General features: G+C 35.7%; 1 protein-coding gene across 2 annotated transcripts in view; it reads left to right on the top strand.

Moving 5' to 3' along the window:
* LOC136031689 (uncharacterized) overlaps window positions 1–15,680 on the top strand; it is a 45,878-nt gene that overhangs the window by 11,827 nt on the left and 18,371 nt on the right. For both annotated transcript variants that reach the window (XM_065711373.1, XM_065711380.1), the window contains exons 5-7: window positions 6,570–6,807; window positions 10,715–10,912; window positions 14,791–15,026. In XM_065711373.1, the coding sequence (XP_065567445.1) occupies window positions 6,570–6,807; window positions 10,715–10,912; window positions 14,791–15,026 (672 nt within the window). The remainder of the gene's footprint in view (window positions 1–6,569; window positions 6,808–10,714; window positions 10,913–14,790; window positions 15,027–15,680) is intronic.

Here is a 15,680-nt window from a genome sequence, read left to right as displayed (position 1 = left end):
ATCATCTAACTATATAATCGGTTATGTCGATAGCTCCCAGCCAGTTACAGGATAAACATGGTGTCCTCTTTTTAGTATTATCATAGGTAGCGCTAGCGCTGCCTAAGTAAAGGACGATGTTGACACAATGTATTGTTTTATTATTTTTTTTTTGGTCTTAGACCAGGGTACTTTGTATCAAAGGAGTTGTCGTAGAAACTTAAAAAAGGGCTCATTCGATTGGAAATTGAAAGGGCTAGTGCCCTTTTACTCAAAAGCGATTGGAGGGCAACAAACCCCCTTCCCATGCCCAACATTTCCTCAAAAACATCCAATCAAAATTTTTGATAGCCATTTTGTTCAACGTGACTGGAAGGTCTGGAAATCGTGTCTTTGAGGATACCCCCCCCCCCCTACAGCCACCAGAGCAAAGGTTGTAAGTTATGCCCTGGGGGAATATATGGTTTTATAGAAAGTGTTGTCGTGGAAACTTCAAAAAGGCCCCCTTCCATTGAAAATTGAGAGTGCTAGTGACCTTTTTAATTGTCGAAAGCTTTCGGAGTGTGAAAGCACCCCCCCCCCCCCCTATCATTTCCCAAACACTTCCGATTAAAATTTGGTTATCATCATATTGTACAACAAAGTTGAAAGGTCTGGAAATTGTGGCTTTGAGGAGGACAGATGACACCCCCCCCCACGACCCTCAAGCCAAGGGTTGTAAGTTATGCCCTTGGATTGTAAAATGTTCGTATTGAAAGTATTGTCGTAGAAACTTCAAAATGGCTCATTCGTTTGGAAATTGAGAGGACTAGGGCCCTTTTTATTAGTCAAAAATGATTGGAGGGCATATGCCCCCCCACACCCATCATCTCCGCAAAGACTTCCAATCAAAGTTTTGAGATACCAACTTTGTTCAACGTAGTTGAAAGATCCGGAAATTATGTCTTTGAGGACGACAAATCCCGTCCAGCCCTCTGGGCAAATGCCCCGGGGTCAAAAAAGGCTTTTTATAGAAAGCGTGGTCATATAAACTTTGAAGAGGGCTCATTGGATTGGTAATCAGAAGCTCTAATGCTCAAAGTGACTGGAGGCCAACTACCCCCCTCCACACACACACACGTCGTATTGTCCCGAAATGTATCTAATAGAAATTTTGATGTTGCCATTTTATTCAAAATGGTCTAAATATCATATAATAATGCTTTTGGGGTTGAAATAAACCCCCCGAGCCTGGGGGCAAGGGTTTTAACTTATGTCCTGGGGACATTAGTCCCCAGGTTTTTAGGGAAGGGATGTTTTTACAAACTTTAGAGGAGGCTTAATTGGTTAAAAATTGGAAGTTCTAGTTCCTTTTTAAGAGTCAAAAGTGATTGAGGACAGATAGCCCTCAATCCCCCCTGACTACTCTTCTTCACTAAACGAATCTGATTAAAATTTTGACGTTGGGATTTTGCTCAAAATAGTCCAAAGAACATATAACGATGCCTCTAGGGTTGACATACACTCCCTAGTGCCCTGGGGATAGGGTTGTAACCCCCCCCCCCCTCCACGCTCATCGTTTCCCCAAATACATCCAATCCAAATTTGGAGATAGGAGTTTTGTTCATGGTAGTTGAAGGTTCCGAAAATTTGCCTTTGAGGAAGACACTCAGCCCCCCTTCCAACACGTCGTTTTTTCCCGAAATACATCGAATAAAAAAAATTGAGACAGTTTCTATTCAAAATAGTCCAAAGATCGTATAGCAAGGCTTTTAGTATTGATACAAACCATCAGAGCCTAGAGACAAGGGTTGTAAGTTTTGCCGTGGGGCATTTAAGTTGTTTTTTTTTGGAAGGGATGGCGGTCCAACTTTAGAAGACGCTCATTTGGTTGAAAATTGGAACTTTTAGTTCCTTTTTAAGCCTCAATAGTGACCGAGGGCATTTCCCCCCTCGAGAACCCCTCTTTCCACCAAACGCATGTGATTGGAATTATGAGATAGTGACTTTCTTCAAAATTGTTCAAAGAACATATAGTGCTACCTCTAGGGTTGACACAGCCCCTCAGCGCATTGGGGATAGGGTTGTAAGTTATGCCATGAGGACATATATGGTTTCTATGGAATGGGTAGTCGTATAAATTTCAGGTAGGGCTAATTTGATTTGAAATTGGAAGTTATAGTGTCGCTTTTAAGAGTCAAAGTGATTTGAGAGCCATCAACCCTCCCCCCCCTCCACGCTCATCATTTCCCTTAACGACTCTAATCAACATTTGGAGATAAAAGTTTATTTCATCGTAGTTGAAGGGTCTGGAAATAATGTCTCTGAGGAAGACAACACCCCCTCCCCCCCTACAGCTCTCAAGACAGGGATTTTAAGCTATAACCTGGGGGTATATAAGGTTTTTACAGAAAGGGTGGTCATGTATGCTTTGAGGTGACTCATTGGATTGTTAATCAGAAGTTCTAGTGCCCTTTTAGGGGTAAAAGTGATAAAAGCGCAGCTACCCCCCCCCCCCCCCACACACACACAAACACGTCGTGTTTTCCCAAGATGCATCCAATAGATATTTTTAGACAATTCTTTTATTCAAAATAGTCCAAAGACGATATAACCCTGCTTTTGAGGTCGATACGAACCACCAAAGCCTGAGGGCGAGGTTCGTAAGTTATGTTCGTGGGACATTTCAGGTTATTATGGAAGGGATGGTTGTATAAACCTTATAGAGGTGACTCATTTGGTTGAACTTGGAATTTCTAATTCCCTTTCAAGAGTCAATAGTGATGGAAATAACTAGCCCCCCACCCTCTAACTACTCCTCTCTTCACCAAATGTATCTGATTGAAATTGTGTGATGGCAATTTTGTTTAAAGTAGTCCAAAGAACATATAACAATGCCTCCAGGATTGGCACAACCCCCCAGAGCCCTGGGACAAGGGCTTTAAGTCGTGTCCTTGGGGCATATAAAGTTTTTATGGGATGGATGGTCATATTAAATTCAGATGAGTCTCATTTGATTTTAAATCGGAAGTTATAGTGCCCTTTTTAATAATCAAAGTTATTTGAGAGAAATCCCCTCCCACGCCCATCATTTTCCATAACAAACATCCAAACAAAGTTTTGAGATATTAATGTTTTTCAGTATTGTTGAAAGGTTCAGTAATTATGCTTTTAGGGATGCCAATGTTATGCTTTCGGGGGATAGTATTATTTAGGCCAAGTCTATGAAGGTAAAGTTTGAGAGAATATTAATGGCAAATTTGAATTAACAAAAGACACTGTGCATTTTGATTGTCAAAATAGCGTATATTAAGAAATGATTTGTGTATTAAGTTGGAACTCTCAGAGAATACTCAAAGGGGTAGATCAATTGATAAATAGGCAATATGTGCACACTATTACAAAAACTTCTGTTACTGTAACATTTACTAGTTTTACTACTACTCTTACAATTTCTTACAATTTCTTCAACTACTACTTCTGTCGCAACTACTTGTAAGGTTAAGAACGCTAAGATAAAAACTTCAAGAAGTATATGAATATACGGGTTATTGAAAGAGCAAATCGACAATATCATAGCAATGGCTAATGGCTAATTGTATTAACGTGAGTTGTTGTACTAGTGCTGTGACTTCTATTACAACTGTATCTAAGGGCATAAAGGTGAAATTCATAGAGAATATTTCCAAAATATTTCTAACTGTTGTATGGATGAAAACCTGTCATCCGTATGTAGGTTGTCAAAAGGGCATATCAACAATATCTTAGTAACAGTTTCGTGTGAGAAATTGAAACTTACAATGCTTGTTGTGGGGGATATTGAACTAACCAGAAGACAATATTTGCATCATATGCTACTGCTTCTAAAACTACTACTGCTTCTATTATTATTATAATAGTAACTAATACTTACTGTAACTAATGACACTAAATGCATTAAGTTGAAGCGTTTAGGGGGAGTTCCAATTAAAATAAAAAAAAAACTATACGCATGCAAGTATTAAAAGGGCATATAAACAATATCATAGGCTGCGCTGATCCATAAGAGCAAGTATTATCATTTATATTTCAAAGGAGATAATTTGATTGTAAATACAAAATTCTAGTACCCTTTTTAAGAGTCAAAAGTGATTGGAGGGCAAGCAGCCCTCCTCTTTAGCTCGTATTTTTCCAAACACTTGCTATTAAAATTCAAGATAGCCATTTTTTTTCAGCATAGCTCAACGATCTTGTAATTCTATCTCTTGGGCTATTATGTAGGGCAACCCCCCACAGTTATGCAGTTTGCCCATTATTTTAAAAACTAAATGTTGCCTTAAAATTAAATAAAAAAGCACTATGTGCATGCTGATTCCCAACAAGACATCTCAGTAATGTGCCAAGATTGAATGAGGTTATTATGTTCAAGCTTTCGGGGCTACTTCTATTGCTACTTCTGCTCTTATAATTTAACTAAATCTAAAAAGTGTAAGTGTATCCAAGCTGTAAAGAGCATAGATAGCTTTTGTTACGAATGGTATCAATTTTTATTTTTCAGGTCAACCAGAGGGGGTATAAAACTAAATAAAACACTACTATTTATGTCCAGGTTTTAAATAGGGTGTATTTTGTTAAAAATTATTGAAAAATTTTCTCCAGCATACAAATAGCAGGCCAAACTTTAAACTCATAATGAAAAACCGAAAAGATTTAAACTATTGTTTTCTTTTTCCCTGAAAGTCCATGTCAATATAAAACGAACAGAAATTAATCAAAAAAACTTTTTCCATAAAATAAGTTTTTAACCAAAAGTAAAAAACTCCATTAAACCAAAAATGAGCAAAAATAAAATCCAATTATCTACAAGTTTAAAACTACCGCAAATCAGCATCGATAAATAAATGAAACCCAATACGAACAGAAATTACTATAAATAACCGTGTCTCACATAATCTCCTAAGACACAAACAATTTTATTTTGCAAAACTTGAACTCTTTTAGAACGTGACACAAAAGAACTAGTCCACAGCAAACAACCATAAGATACTATTAACATTTTAAGGAATAAATATCAAAATTTGTATATTAAACTGAAAATGCACATTCATTGTGTTTTTTTTTATAGGTTAAGGTTAAGGCAGGATAATATCATCGTTAGGGTTACTCATGCATGCAGGAATTAGTTTAGGTTTTCTCGTTTTACTGGGTGCTCAAAATTATTCAAAAAACAAAAATTGATTAACCATAAAAGTAACCAGCAGCTGAAGCTGTTTTTTGACAGGCATAGGAAATAAAACAAAATGTACCTATACTCTTTCGTTGGGACTGGGAGAAAAATATTTTGCTCCTCAACACAAAATTTGAAGTCCCTCTGCCCTGACACTCTAAAAAAAACCTGAAAATTTTAGCTCGATCTACTATCCATGAGACAAAGAGGTCATAAAAACTAGTATAAAATATGGGACTACATTAACAGGATCTACTGAGTGTATGTATAATGAGGAACACTAGTTTGGCTTGGAGTACCTGTTGTATAAAATAGTACGGGTGTTTTCAGAGGCGGAAATTATTGGTTCGCCAGCAGTTATTGACAACGACAACCTGTTTAGGTAGACTGTACGGAATTTATTTTGCCATCATTAATAATGGTCTATTAATGTTAATGCACATTCCATAATGTATCACTGCTTATTGCTTACTAAAGTATAAACAGTTGAAATAATGTTCAGTTTGAATAATTTCAGTTTAAAATTAGAACATCGTGCTTTACAGCAAACAGAATCTTGTAAGACACTTTGTTGACAATTGAATGATTCAAGATATGCTGATTCATCTATTGCTATGATGCTGTTTAACTACTCTATAAGTAAGTGAACATCAGCCAATTCAAAACTATTAGCCCGATCCATGGCTTCTAAGCAAATCTGGAAAATGATTCGATGAAACCAAGGACCATGTTTTATATCTGGCGATCCTTCATTTTGATTGCTTGCTTTTATGTTTTTAGATGTGCAAAGTTAGAAGCCAGGACTTTGAAGTGCACAAAGTAATTACCGACAAAATTTTTCATTAATTCAAGGTTGCAGCCTTTTAGTATCGCAGTTTTTGTCTGAAATTGATATTAAACATCTCTAATAGTGTTAGATTGAATAAAAATCTTGTGTGTGTGATTTTCTCAAATAAAACGGCTTCATTTATTAAGTTCGGTATCGAAAAGAAATTGATGCTTATGCCTCTTCACCTATTATACAGCATGTGTCATTGAAATTCCTTTGTAGCTTTTTGAAATAGTTGTGTATCAGCTCTGATAGTGTCTTACTTTTCTGGTAAAATACCAAATTACCTCATTTAAGCTCTAGTTCCCGGGCAAGACTGTCCAGAAGACTCAAAACTTAAAAAAAAATAGAAAATAGCCAACTACAAAAAGCCCAATGAGGCACAAACTGAGACGATTTAATTTGTACCAATGAGGGCTTCGGTGGATGCAAAAAAAATTTCTTGTATATGTTTCTTGGGGAGCCAAAAATGAACTGTTATAATTGATTTTTTTTTTCCCGAACAAGTTACAACCTTACTTCTTAGTAGTAAAAACAGTTATTCATTTTGTGGATTTCCTTGCTTTATCTTTTTAGTTCCGTCTGTCGGAGCCGTTCGCGAAAGTCCCTATCGATCAGTGTGTAATTTTGTGGCTAGTTGCGCTCCTTTGGACATGAAACCAGCAGAGATTCTTGGAAGTTTAACAACTATGGTGGAAACAGAATATGATGAATGTGCTGCCATTTACAATAGCTTTTTGCTTCTTAGATACTCAACTTCATTTGCCAGCAACAAATTTAGTAGGAAGGACTTTGACAAAGCTTCAAACTATCCGTACGTTTTTCTTTTGTCATAGTTTTTTTTGTAACAGTTTTTCCTGATTATTGGCTGGAAAAAATTAAGTTGAAACCAGTTTAGAATCATTTCTAGCCGTTAATGACCAAACACCATATTGGTTACAACTAGATTGTTATACCTACAAATTGTAAAAGTCTGTAGCCATTGCTACTTTATTTTCCTACACCAAATTTACCTAGGCTAGGATGCCATCTATCCCTGTCTCTACCGACGTGAGCATTATAACCTCCTAGTAAAAATACCATATTTCTACATGGGACCCTGTCTATTTGCTCCTGTAACAGTAAGTAAAATTCATCTGACTCATTAGTATCTCCGTCAGTCGGTTCAACAAGGGCATGTACTACTATAACTGATACTCTGAACTTTTTAGTAATAAAATGAGCAATTAGTATTCTATAATTAATACTTTCCCATTCTAAACAAGACAGCAGCTTCCCTATTCATCATGAGCCTTACTCCCTGTCTATGTACCCCATCCTTCCTACCTGAGTAAACAAATTCTGTATCACCTAATTTCATGCTTCCTATCCCTGGGATATGAGTTCCTGAAATTCCTGATAAGTCCAGTTCTAATCATCTCAATTCGTCAGTCAACATGCCGATATGATAGTCATTTTTTAACGTCGTAACATTCCAAGTTCCAATTTTCATTTTTTTTTAAATCATTGAAATTATTTTGGCCCCAGGAAAAGTAATGATCCCTGATATTAGTGCAGGACGGGGGGTCATCATATCTTCTCAGTCTACACCGAAGCGATTTAGCCGACATAGAACCAAACAGCAAGAAGTCCCTGGAACCTCCCGTACGAATGGAGACTTAGTGCAATTCTGGGCCCATCTTGGTCAAAACATGGTTTCCAGAACTTGACGGTGCTCTTATCAACAAGAGTCAAAATCCTGTTTAGACAGCCTACCTCTGACTCATTATATATTTATGCCTATAAATTTTATGCTACAACGGTGAGCCAACCCATAGTAGGAAAATTAGCTAGGAAGAGGTTTTTCAGCCTGAAAGTGTGGTACTGTGGAATACCTCAAGGAACCTTATTGGGACCACTATTATTTCTTGTCATGATTAATGAAATTGGCAAGGAATTCCCCCAAAGATGGAAATATGTTGATGACTTGTCGATCCTTGAAGTATGTCATAGGAATATTAAAAGTGGCCCCGTTCAAATCCTAACCCAATGTTCGGATGAATCCAAGAATCTAAATATGACAGTAAATCCCACTAAATCACAGATAATGACAATCAACTTCTCGAAATCTACTCCTGCTTTTTGCGATCCGATCCCAAGCGAAATGCTAGTGAAACATGTTAAGCTTCTTGGTGTCACAATTTCTAATGATCTTAAGTGGGACACACATGTTTCCAACATTGTTAAACAAGCAAGTGTTTCACTATCCATTTTTAAGCTACTAAACAAATTTAATTGTCCTAAGATACATTCCCTCCGTGTTTACTTATCCTTTATCAGGCCGTTGTTGGAATATGCATGTCCGGTCTGGCATTCGCAACTTTCAAATGAACTTAGTGACAAAATCGAGTCGGTCCAAAAGTGTTCGCTCAGGATCATTTACAAAGAAGGCAAAATTCCATACTCCTTCCTCCTTAAAGCTGCGCGCATTACCACCTTAAAAGAAAGGAGGGAAAAAATTTGCCTGCTTTTCGCTAAATCAGTCATTTCCAATCCCCTTACTGAGGAATTACTCCCTGATTTTCACAATCCCATTAGACTCCGACTCCCCCGGTCAGCCTCCTTAGCAATCCCAACTTACTCTCCGATCCATGCTGTTACAGAAAGGTTTCGCAAAAGTGTTATACCTTTATTCTGGAACACCTTATTATGTAATTGCCAAATTCCCCTTTTCCTCTATTGCCGTTTTTATTCTTTTTTTATTTACTGCAATGTTTTTGTAATTTAATTGTTAAGTTTACTGATTTGCCCTTTATCTTTGATGATTTTGCTTTTTTAACTCCTTTTAATTTTAAGTGTTTGACTTAATGTACTGTTTTGATTTTTTTTTTTTTTTTAGCTTTTACTTGACATATAAAGCGAATTCGGCTCTATAGAGCTTGTGATAGTCTTTTGCAAATAAATATTATCTTATCTTATCTCTTATCTTATCAAAAGATACCAAGCCCAGAAGAAATATCCATTAATCAGAATCCCTTGCGAATGCTGTTTCGTTTGCTAGGCTATAATTTCCTTGTTGGGTGCCACTCGTCAAGTGGGAATTGAGTTGACTGCAAGGTCCCCAGTCCTACAGATACCCCGAAAGCGTCGAGGTAGCCCTTTGCAGAGGCCATTGTCCATAGATCTGGATCTTACGCCCTGCTGCAGTTGGCCTCCTATAGAGGATCTTCCCACGATGGTGTTCTGTATCACCATGCAATTTAATCCATTACTGGGAGAAGGTTTGTAAATCATGGAACGTGTGGACACGCCGGTGGGCCCTGTTGGGTGTACATCTGAGATGTTTTCTTCCCCCTCTACCTGTATTTATGGCCCTGGGTGAGGGCGCCCCAGTTTCTATTATGGACCCCAAGGAACAAGGTCCCCCCTTGGTCCGTTCCTCCTTTGGAGGTACCCTGCATATCTGTAGGGCGTTCCCATGTCGCCCCCTGGGGACTAACAGAGCGGCCCGGAGAGGCCCCTTAGAGCTTATATATATATATATATATATATATATATATATATATATATATATATATATATATATATATATATATATATATATATATATAATATATATATATAATATATATATATATATATATACTTTTTATACTTAATCAGTATATTGTCTTTTGAACATATGGCAGGCGTATAACTTCGGTTGCAAAAATGCGGCAGGTGTAAGGAATTTATTTTAATATGCTGTATTGGGGTTATGTAAACTCATATTTTGGTGATTGCTCAGGACTTGAAGAGAACCTAAGAAGACCCTGAAATGAATCCTGACTTAGCCTATGTTCGCCAGACTTGATCTAAGTTGAACTTCGAAGCATAATTTTGGATACGGTAACATTATATGGTAACAAAATAGTCATATTTTTGGATATGATTGTTATTAGTGGTAAATATGTTAAAAGAAAAACATTGGATGTTCTCGGCGGAATTATATTATTCTTAATTGAAAAACCTTAATATAAAAGCTGAGACCAACAGTAGACGTTCTGGACATATTGGGAGTAAATTTGGTAATCAATGACTCAATCCAACCCTTCAATTCCAAAACTTGGTTTTACTAGAAAATTATGTGATTTCTTTTTAGATTGAACGAATGTTGGTTTCGCAAATTCCGAGCATGTAGTAATTTTTAGGTATTTAACTGATATGTTGCATTATTATATTGTATATTTTTATTCGTGGTTAATTATATATTTATTATTTGATTCCAGTTTGCATAGCTTCAAGATCTACTGACTCCTAAGACTTGTCAAATTTGCTCCACATTGTCAGATACAGAAAACCGTAGTGGTATAATTGCATTATCTTCACGAAAAAAGGCAGATGTTTTCTGGAAAAATGCATTTTAAAATATGTAAAAATTGCAAGCAAAGGAAAATCAAAGCAAGGTTTACTAAAAAAAAAATATTTGGAAAAAGGTCTTGTTGCAGCAGAAATTACACCGTTCCTTAGTCACCAAACGATTTTTACCTCTGAGTTGAAACTTTTTCTAAATATCGTTTCAGAAAAAAAAGTAAGCTTCAATTTTCCTGTAGTGTTTCTAACATTTGTTGAAATATTTCAATAAGTTTAATGTCTGTTTTTTTAAACTGCCGCCCAATTGGACATGTTCCAAAAAATCGCACAAAATCGTTTCAAAAAAATATTGTATGTTCATTGCTTCTTATTTAACATTTTTTCCTCAGGCAAATTGACGAAAAAGCTATGCGATATTTTGATTTGTGGAAAACGGATAGCTTCACCGATGTCGAATTGATATGCAAAGATGGACGCAAAGTCAAGTCACACAAAGTATATTTGTCCGCAGTCAGCGTTTTTCTGCGATCACTTTTGCTTGAACACGAGGATGAAGAATTGAGCCAAATTCACTTACCTGACTATGAGTAAGTTCTTTTTTTCTTTTTTCTTTACAAATTTAATTTGTGCATATATTCTACACTTGCAATGCTCATTCTTTTTAACATATGTATAATTTGGGGCTCATATATTACTGTGTGAATTTTAAATTTTTCTGACAGACTGATTGACTGAAAAAGCTCTTGTGCTGATAGCATAAATGAGTTAGAAATCAAGATACTGTTGTCACTGTCTTTCTATAAGAAGTATCTGACTAACTATACTTTTTATTGGCTAAAAGATCGTTACCGCATTTGAGGTCAGGTGATTTGCAAGTGTTTTCGCCGCCGGACAAAAATATGTGCTGGTATATTTATGCTGATGAGGGAACATGTATAGTGTGTTCGTGCTGGATGTGTAATTTGGTTTTGTGCCACATTTCTCTTACGCTACTAGGAAAAAATTTCCAAGGTTTCCTTAGTTTTATAGTTAATAAAACAAGACTCAATGAGAAAAATGCAAAAGAATTAGAGTTAGTTCGGTGGGAAGAAAAATTTTACTACTATGATCTGATTATCAAGGGTTTATTGAAGACGAGGTAAACAGGAAAAACGTTGACTTAAAATAGCCAGGAAAAAAGACAAAAAGCAAATCAATTTGAAACAAGGATTAAATGTACACTTAAAGCAAAATATAGTACTTGGCAATATTTGTAATGTATCTTAGTAGTTACCGAATTTTGGAATACATGCGCTGTGTTTTATTTATATAAAACACAAATGTAGAGCTTATTTATATAAGCTCTACAAAAAAAAAAACTTCGAGATAGAGGCTCCCACGACTATCGAATCGCTTACTTTCGATTATAATTGTGAAGCCAGAAAATGGCTGTAAGATGAATTTCCTATCATCTGTAGGGCAGTTTCCCGGTAAAGTCTGAGAGTAAGAAGTAAAAACAAAGCCAGATGGACATGGATCCTAGTTGTAATGAAACAAATTCATAAATTTTAGAACCCTTTATCACCTTCTGAAATACATCGACTGATAGAAGATTGAAGTTCTAGTTCATACATGCACCAAAAAAAGGGTAAAATACAAAGGCATCTCACTTTAAAAATGCTGATATTGAACTCTCATTGCTGAAAGATACAGCTTTACAAAAAAGGCCAGTTTTTGCTGTATCCGAACAATCTAGTTTAATTATTATGCTAGATCTAAAGACTTGTATTACTGGATCCGAATGCCAGTAACGTTATCATTGAAATAGTTTCGATATCCGGCTTCAGCAAATGCATGATCGGCTATTTGGGGCTTCTGTCACGTGTGAGGTCCTCCGATCTCCTTGCTTTTATGCATCATTTTACCGACCAAGAAGAGGCGCCTCGAGATTGTTTGAGTAAGGATTACCGCCTAACAACCTTATCTTATTTTTTCTTCAGACAGTGTATAATACTCCTTTAATCGAGTTTGTAAATTTATATAAAATATCTGAAAAACTTACTTGGAAGAAGGACAGATAATAATTTGATAAAATAGTATGATAATTTATATGAGTGGTAATTGCCCGTAACACTCAGCCAATCATTAATCTGGAAGTAGTCACAGTTTAATTGTTCATGGGCAACCGGGGTATTCATACTGATAGATTCAGTAATGTTTTAGATGCTCATAAGAGACTTAGTGTTCTTCTTCCTATTTTTTGTGCTTGAAGCCTCTAGACCGGCCAACACTTTTCACTATAGAAATTATTTCCAGTCAATGAATTTCGTTAAAGGTCACGGATTTTATGCATAGTCTGACAAAGACATCGAGTTAAACCTTTCAGGAATATTTTTTTTGTGGGTGGGTAAGGGGAATCAGAATTTACGTTTGATTGAAAGGGGGATACTTTTTTCGCCTGCCCTCCTCAAAGAAAGTACGTTGTATATTTTTATCCTTCTAACCCCCTCGTCTTGCCTTTTCTTTAGCTACTTGTCTAGTCAATAAACATTTCAGAAGATAAGTGCAGGATACTAGTAAACAAATCTTGTACGAAAAAAAAAATGAATCGTGAATGAAATGGAAATGAGTTGTGGTGAAATAAAAGTGAGTTGGATCCATTGAATTGGTGTAAAGGTCAATTTGATATGTCTAAAAGAAATTCAGAGCGAATTTTGTAATCGCTCTCGGCCACACAGGAAGTGAGAAGACACTCTAGTCATTCTAACACATGCTCCTATGATTTTCAAAGGAGAATCATTTTCAAAATTGAAATATATCGTATAAACATGGTCTTATTTCTGAGTACCAGTTTCTTTGCTGTTCAGGAACTAGACGGGAAAATTATGTCAAATAGTCTTTAGTGGTTATATTTAGAGATTAGAAATAATACCTAATTATTTAAATAGTATTGGAACAATGTCATTTTTCTTTATTTGCGTTACTGAATCTGATTCCACACCATAGTGCTGATTCTGATACGATTCATGGTTATAATTCTTGGCCAAATTTAGTGTGTTCGTATATTTTGTCTACACTTTTTAGAGGATTGAAGGATGTAATGCTCTTTTAATATAGTTTGTCGACGCCTTTAAATTTAATAACTCTGCTTTAATTGTTAAATTCGAGTTTGCTTTTATATTTGATATAGGTGTTTTTCTTGTTTTTGCATTCTGAAACAAAATCTCATTTTCATCATATATGTATATACCCAGATGCAAATATTAAAATCCACTCTTTTGAAGCATGCGTTAAGCAGCTCTTTCGAGCTCGACATTTCATGAAATGTCCAGGTTGCTCTGATTTCTCCATTCTTTCCCCAAAATGAACTACAGTGTCTAACTTAACCGAGAAAGAGCCTAAGCAGAAAAAGTTCAGTATTATTTTACTCCTTACTAGTAGCTAAAAAATTTGAATGCCCCAAATTATTGGTAATTACCATATAATATGAAAAAAAAAACTGCATAAGCTATGAAATATTCTTAAATCATTAGAGAAAGATGTTCAATTTGGCCAAAATGTACTTCAGATATCGTAGACACCACCAAATTTTGTTTCATATAGCGGAAGTTCAATATGGAATAGAAAATGAGATTTGTATTGTGGCTTTCTCTAAACATTGACAAATTTGAAGGACACTGGGATCTATGTTAAATAATGGAGAGTTTCTATGTCACCTCTCAATTTTTCAAAACTGGTTTTCTTTAACATTCTCTCCCACCATATTGGCTACCTTTGTGCTCTTGATGTACAGTGGTTATGTAATGTAATTTTGTTTAACCTATATACTTCTTTCTACAGATCTTTTTCTTTCTTTCTTGTGAATCTTTTGTAATTAACGAAATTAGTTAATTATCTTTGTAAATAACTTGATTTGGATTAACTTTCTTGTAATTAACTTAATTTTATAGGAGCTTGCATTGCTACTTCCAATTTTTTCAAGCTTCGTTATATTCGATATTGACTCGAGTTAAGCCAGTATTCACTTTAGCCCATGTAAGATTGTACAAGAAAAATGTAAGTAATTCAAAGAACTAACAGTTATTTTCATTTAAAACTTTAGTAAATGATGTGAACCTTGTTTTTTCTGTCTTTTTTTTCCGGTGAGGAAAAATTAGGCGGTAAATAATGATGACATTCGGGAAACGCATATTTTTTGGAAAATAGTCAAGCTGGGAAATGGATGGGAAGTATGTAAGGAGGATTTGACGCCTAGCAATGTTAACAGCGCATCGCGTTGGCGAAAAAGCTATATGAAAGAGTGCAAATACACGCTTTGATATTACTCCTAGTGTCTCACCGATGTACAAAAAAAATATATATAAATATTTTTTTTCTTGTTTTTACAAATCGTGACCTGGACACATTATCCGACGACATGGTGCCATCATGACCCACTCTTTGAATCGCTTGTCTAGCCTATTTCCTTGTTGTTGTTTTTTTTCAGATACGAAGATCTTGTAAATATGGTGTTATTAATATATTCTGGAGTTATTTACAATGAAAGAGAATCCATAGAATGTTTACAACGCCTGTTAAATGATCTTGGGATTACTATTGAAGCTACTGCTGATGGTGAAGAAGTGTATGTGGTGAAGCCGGCTGGTAATCATGTGCTCGCAAAGCCTGAATCTAAACCCAAAGAACATATAAACTTTAATATCGACCAACCAGTGATAAGCGGTTTGTATTTTTCAGTTTTGCTTAATTCTCTTCTATTTGCTTTGTTCCGTTTTGATATCTCTATTCATAGGGTGTAATTACAAACTGTCCCCATAAGTAGTTTTTGAGACAGAAGTATCCAAATTTAAATAGCTTCAATGAAATTTTTGTTTCACCTATATTTTAAGCATCCCTTTACGTAATTAGGTAGTGGTTTGGTTAAGTATAAATAGGAGGGAAGGTGGCTGTATGCCTGGGGAACCCCATAATCCTATTTTTTCCCCATCCAAATTTTACCACGAACGTCGAATTTTTGTTCCTCCGATAAAGTCGCTCGCTCCCTCCGCCGAAGTATATCCTGCCTACGTGTATCTCAGGGGTCTTACGCACAAAGAAAATGCAAAATAAGCTCCTGTACCTCCGACGTCAATTGATTTTTTTTACCTTTGAAAAATAATTATAAGTTTTTAGCCTTTCTTTTTGTCAATACACCAACAGTTCTCCGTTAAAATGGACACAATTTAAGCTGTTATTCTTAGATGTTAAGATGTTATTCTTCTTTCATGTAAAAAAATTGTTAAAACAGCAAATTATTTAAAACTGCATGAAATATCAAAGCTAAATTGACAGAATGAATAACCGTCATTTTATCAAATTCTTCAAAAAAATATATGC

The sequence above is a fragment of the Artemia franciscana genome, chromosome 1, assembly GCF_032884065.1.
Source record: "Artemia franciscana chromosome 1, ASM3288406v1, whole genome shotgun sequence".
NCBI classification, from domain to species: domain Eukaryota; kingdom Metazoa; phylum Arthropoda; class Branchiopoda; order Anostraca; family Artemiidae; genus Artemia; species Artemia franciscana.
This window is presented reverse-complemented; position numbering and strand designations above follow the sequence as displayed.